Raw genomic sequence first — 6205 nt, forward strand, 5'->3', positions numbered from 1 at the left:
ATATATATATGTGTGTGTGTATATGTATCATATGACAGTATATTTATTTTCTATGTATATATATATATATTATATATATATATATATAACTTTGTCGGTGTGAGTGTCTGAGTGTTACCGTATATATATATATATGTATATGTGTGTATTTGTGTGTGTGTATGTGTGTGTGTGTGTAGTGTATAGTGTATTTATAGATGTATCTATCCATTTGATGCATAGACGTGTTTGTGCGCGCGCGTGTGTGTGTTTGTTTGTATGTGAGTATACGTTTTTTTGTAAATAGTTTTTCCTGCGTATACGATTGTGTCAGTGCTTGTTCGCGTGCATATACACGCAATGTAAATGAGTTTAAGTTTATATATGTATATGTATCTCATGGAGCCAACAGGACACTAAATCATACGTTAAGTGAAATCAAAGCTGAGTTTACGCGTACTAGACACTTATTGTGATATACATTCGTCGTAGATGATGATTGGGAAGTCCATGTTCAGGGAAAGAAACACAAACACCACGAGGAGGCCCTAGCCGCACTACAAGCTGAGGCTCGGCGTACAATTTTCGTACGCGGGTTTTCGAAAGCAGACACTGGCATTGATGAGCTTGCATCTGTTTTCTCCCACGTTGGTCTCGTCAAAACGGTAGTTTTCGATCCTAAAGGAGTAAGTTATATTGGTGTGCTGATGTCGTATCGGGGGAACCATACATGTGTGCACTATATCTCACCGGTCTGCTGCATCTCGTTGCAACATTTATTGCCTTTCGACACGGTAAATTCACTACTTATAATCAAGTTTTCTAGGGTTGAAGTACGATTTGCTTGGTGTTTGTCATCGGAAGATTATCAAGATGTATATTGCGGACAAAATCGTCCAGATTGTCCAAAATCGATGTAGCATCGCATTCGCGGTCCAAATTCAAGCACAATCTGCTCATCTGAATCCTCGCATCTTCATTCCTCATCCGCGACAACCACCCAGAAAACTTTCGCGTTCGTGGAGTTTGAAAAGGAAGAAATCGCTGCCAGTGTGGTGAGCGGATGTGCCAACAAGCCCTTGTACTTGGGAGACAGGAAATTGACTATTAAACCTCGGGACGTACCGACCAGTCTAAGAGTAACCAAACAGGAGAACAATGTATTCATTGACAACTTACAAGATAATCTGAAGACGATTGTGGCCGAGTACGAAGAACCTGGTATGTATGAGCGTACTAGAAAGCACACAGATGTATTCTATTACGAATGGCCTGCATGTCATCTCCGAAACATGTTACATAGCAAGTCATTCAAAGATACCCATGTAGCTGCTGAAGTCTCTAATATGCAAGCTGAAAACGGTTATTAATTCAATATCGATGTATACTAATTGGTAAATGTATACTAGTAGACACTACATAGACCAATTTGTGGAATATACCTGCATATAGAAGCAATCTAATCCCTTTCACCTCGTATCTACTTTAGACATACAAAAGGGACCGGATGATGCAAAAGCCGATTCTGTCCTGCGGCAGTTGTATTCACGCACAGCGCTCTCGCAAGCGGATAGGGCGGCCAGACAGACAATCTGCGAAGAGGTCACAGCAATGCTGCAGGGGGTTGCACCCGGGTGTAGCATAGAAGTAAGTCGGTGTGTATTTGGTAGACTGCATTGAGACCCATTAGAATTTTTGCAGATAGAATCATTATGTACATGACTCTGAGCGGGTACCAATTATTTGTTTTCACTGCACATACAGATCACGACATATTCTATACCTTGATTTCTCGTTGTGTGATCTAAAATCTGTTGTATATGGATACAGCTATTCGGTTCAACGGTGAACAACCTTGGGGGCTGCTGGTGCGACGTGGATATGTGTTTATTGCTACCCAAAGAGCTGCACTCGTCAGACTACAGTGAATTGATGACGAGTATTGTGGGTGTAATGAAGAGGGCTGGTTGCCGGAACGTTGGCAAGCATCAAGCCAAATGTCCTGTGGTGCGGTTCACCTATGGAGAGCATAACCTTGCCTGTGATCTGAGTTTCGAGAATCGGTAAGGGTGTGTGTTTTTTCTCGCATGCGCTCCCTCTAAAAGTATGGACATATAGTCTTCCCCTTAGTAATCTTGTAACCGAAATCTACTCACATGGCGATTTATTGGCGCCTCATGCTAATTCTTGGGGCATAGACTTGCTCCTTAAGCTCAACTAATATGCGATTGCCTGTTTCCGATCGTTACTTGCCAGCCTGGCTATAAAGAATTCAGAATTGATGAAGTCTTTTGCAGATTGTGATGACAGAGTGAGGCCCATCATGTACGCGCTCAAAGCCTGGAGAGTGTCTCGCAACGTACAGATTACCAGCTATGCACTCATGGTCATGGCTCTCCGCTATCTGATCGACCGAGGCACACTCGATCCGGTGCAGCAGCCATCAGAGGTACGTGCCTAGTGTTTCAGATTTAGGTGGGGAAAGAGCGTGGGGAAATCACAGATATCACGGAGTAAAAGTGTACAGCTGTAATTTGATATCTGTAGCTTTCTGTGGCCCAAATGGATTGAAATGTTTGCTCTTCCATGTCACAACGGATTAGCCATCGTTTACATGGACTACTACTACTGGTCAGCTTGCATAGTCTTTATTGGCACCGTGATTGCTCATATGCGCTGATTCATCGCGTTAGACTTCTACAGTGCCACTCTGGCGAGCACATCGCATGCACATCGGATCGTTTCCCAGAGTGTGTTGACGGATGTACCATTGCTCCCATAGTCACGCACATGCATTTTCAGTCTCGCACGCGTGGAACAGACGCACAAGTGCGTTTCGCTTTGTTCGTTACATCTAAATATGATAATATCCTTGCGAAAACCATAGCTTCTCGCATTTGTTGTATGGTTTTTCATGTTGTTGCTTGCCGACCGTCCTTGCAGAAAGTTTTGCGTTCCCCAGCTCAGAACAATGTACTCCTCTTTTCGTTTGAGCATCTCAAACGTTCGCTTTTTCCTTTATTTCAGGAGGCGGGCGCTGAAGTAGTTGACAACTGGAATATCTCGTACAAGCCTCTTGATGTAGATGATGCCAGAAATGATCGCACATCGTGCACCGAGCTATTATACAGGTTATTTATGTACCTGCATACGTACGACTATGCCAATAGAGTGTTAACTATCAATGCGTCTCTGAATACACAATTGTACTTTCCGCCGCATATCAAGAAGAGCGCAATGGTCGAGTCCTTTGAAGGTGCCGTGGACGGTCTGAAGGTGTGTAAGCCCTGCTGGAAACCGCTTTATATTCTCAATGCTTATTAGCATGTGGAGATATCACTCGCAACTGCAAATACCCATTTGCAGCAAAGCGGGTGTCGTGGTGAAGGCAATTGCAGCGTTGTTATTAAGAGTGCTTTATTGAGAACAGACCATGTCGATTGTATTCCACTCCTGTTTGTTAACAGTGGTCTACTCACCATATACATTCCATCAGGTCATGCGCGGCGGCAATATATGCGTACAGGATCCCTTTGAGCTCAGTCACAACCTCACAGCTAGCGTGCGTTCAGAAAACCATCGCCACTTTATAGACGAACTGGCTCGAGCACTCCGTATCATGGAGTCCTATGCCACATTGCCTGATTCCGGTTAGTGTACTGTACCCTGCTGTGGATTGTTTGACATAAAGTGCCTGCACATGTCTTTGGGCGAGTATCTGGGGCCTGCTATAGGCATATACTTCTCTAGAACTTACCACGAGATTTACATCTTTTTTTTCACTAGTTTCATCCTTCTTCATCCTTAGAATGTCGGGCTAAGGCACATCGACACGCTACCTCGTTTAGCGAACACAAGTGTAGAGATATGTTTAATTCTTCACATTCACTTTTGACAGTAAGTACATCCGCTCCTTTTTGAATTTACGAATCAATCATGAACATTCAATTAGAGATGAGTGTGGATGGGGACAAAACACTTCCCGAAGGGTGCTACTGGCCGCCGTCTGTGCTGGTCAGACTTACTGACCAGTCGAAGGAAACCGAGGAAGACAAGAAAGGAAAGGCGAAGGAGAAGAGGAAGTATGCACCGGATTATGTATGGGGAAAGGTGCGTCAGTGTGTTCTTTTTATTGGTTTGTGTGTCCGAATGCTATCAATGCCACACAGTATCGTTGAGTTGGCCATACCGTGTTGTGGCCCAGTTTTCTAATCAAATATCAAGTGCAAGAGCTGTGTTGCATTCAACTCTGAGGTTGGTTATAAATAAATAGATCCATGTTTCAATTACTAACCTCGAAACGCCTTCGACTACTGTTCGGAAATGGTGTAGCCCTCAGATCAACTTCTAAATCCGTTTGACTCTCGGTACGTTCTGATGAAAATATTTCTCCTTAATAGCTCGGACCAAATAGCAACCGAAGTCGGCCCGTTGTATCTAAAAGCATGCACCTGGATATCGACGCCTACTCAACGGCCGATGCTCTGTGTGGTATACTACAGACCATTTGGGACAAATACAGCCTCGATGTCAGTGCGGACGATCGTATAGAAGATAAAGCAGAACCGGAGAATGCAACTAGCACGAGCGAGACTAAACAGTTCCCTGTGCTCCCTTCACGGTCGGTATATCGTGTGCTCTTAACTTGTCGCGGGAACACGTGGGTGGGCGGTAGAAAGGCACGGAGAGCGGCACGGAGGGAGTTGGTAAGGATAAACTTTAGCGACAAAATGATTTTGCACGTAAATGTCGAAAATTGTTTTTGAGTATCTTGCTTGTGTATATTCTTCGTGATTATCGATACGAAGATCTATGCTGCGTAGAAGTCTTGCGTCAGGCAAGTGATTAGCGACATTGGCATCCACTCTGCTATACTCTCTGGGGGTGCGGTGCCAGGAGACCACTCATATACATAGCGACCGCTGATGCAACCATTGAAATTCAACACGCACAATTGAATATAGCAGTGCATTTCTACTTTTTAAGTAGCCTATAGTCAGTTGCCTGGGTGTTCGCATCAATTCAAGTTTTACAAAGCTTCGTTGAAGGGCGCGAATTGCTACCTAAAATGTGTACGTCACTCTTCAAAATATAGTATTTGAATCAGTCACCTTGTCAATAGTAGAGGTTTCGTATCAACCCCTACAAATATCCTGGTCTAAATCTTTCACGTTCTTTTTGTATCTTTACAGGAAAATAGTAGGAAGAGGTTGGCCGACGGTCAACTGGGGTCCGGTAGCACCTCTAAGATGAAAATGGCAGATGGCTCGAGTGCGAGTGAAACAGAAAAACCGCCATTGTGGACAGCTGTTGTCAAAGTGAAGCCGAGAGAAGTTGGTATGTTACTGACCAATTTGCAATATCTTTGCGCGATGAAATCATGAATAGCGCCTTGTGTTTTGTGCTTGATGATATGTGATGCGCTTGGAAAAAGATGCAGCTCTGTTTTAAGGACACTTCGGTCATTGCACATCGAGTTTCGGACTTGCATATTCTATTATAGATTGTTGTATGGACTTGTACGCTTCACACACGTCGTCGATTGTAAATTACAATGAGCTTGGTACATTGCTGTCTCATGCAAGGCGTTATCTATTAGCTTTTTGCAGTACCGTGAAAATATCATCGACACTTCAAGTTGAGATTCTCAAAATCAAATGCAGATTCACATGCCCTGGCGGAAGATCCGAAGGCAAAAGCAGGATTCAATGTGCACGTGCACCTGATCTCTGGAGATAAGCCGTGTTTTGAAGAATTCTATGCTTTAGCTAAGAAACACGTACTACATCCCTCAGACATCCATCCCACTGCCTAAACCTGTATGCACTTTGGGGATGGGCAGAGAAAAAACGCTCTTAAACTGCTCTCATTGTATGACTCGTACACGTTGTACGTGCACAAATAGAGTCATCTCGTCAAGAAGTTATTACCAAATCGTGCTATACTCGTTCCTCCGCCGGTTCAGTTTAGACGAAGCTACTGTGTACACCGAAATTTTCTCCGAACACGGCGATTTTTTAATTCCAGTCATAAACGTACTGTCCAGATATGAATAAACTCACATGTTTGATAACCGATCTTTGATTTTGACTACAATTAGAACTGAGTGCCTCCAATTAGTTGTGCAATCGAGTGGGTCCTTAACTTGCATTTATAGTCCGTGGTGATGTCTATGCTCTTTGGTCATAGTATAAGTTACAATGTTCTACATTTTCTGGTATATATA

At 43.5% G+C, this 6205-nt stretch overlaps 1 protein-coding gene across 1 annotated transcript in view; it reads left to right on the forward strand.

The window, feature by feature from the left end:
- SARC_06362 (hypothetical protein) overlaps positions 1–6056 on the forward strand; it is a 7203-nt gene extending 1147 nt beyond the window's left edge. Inside the window, exons 2-12 of the mRNA XM_014299739.1 lie at positions 472–665; positions 984–1200; positions 1469–1626; positions 1810–2042; positions 2236–2428; positions 3007–3255; positions 3476–3629; positions 3932–4089; positions 4380–4685; positions 5172–5316; positions 5643–6056. Of these exons, the coding sequence (XP_014155214.1) occupies positions 472–665; positions 984–1200; positions 1469–1626; positions 1810–2042; positions 2236–2428; positions 3007–3255; positions 3476–3629; positions 3932–4089; positions 4380–4685; positions 5172–5316; positions 5643–5794 (2159 nt within the window). The 3' untranslated portion in view covers positions 5795–6056. The remainder of the gene's footprint in view (positions 1–471; positions 666–983; positions 1201–1468; positions 1627–1809; positions 2043–2235; positions 2429–3006; positions 3256–3475; positions 3630–3931; positions 4090–4379; positions 4686–5171; positions 5317–5642) is intronic.
- Positions 6057–6205: the final 149 nt, after the last annotated feature.

This window comes from Sphaeroforma arctica (genome assembly GCF_001186125.1).
Source record: "Sphaeroforma arctica JP610 unplaced genomic scaffold supercont1.451, whole genome shotgun sequence".
NCBI lineage: Eukaryota > Ichthyosporea > Ichthyophonida > Sphaeroforma > Sphaeroforma arctica.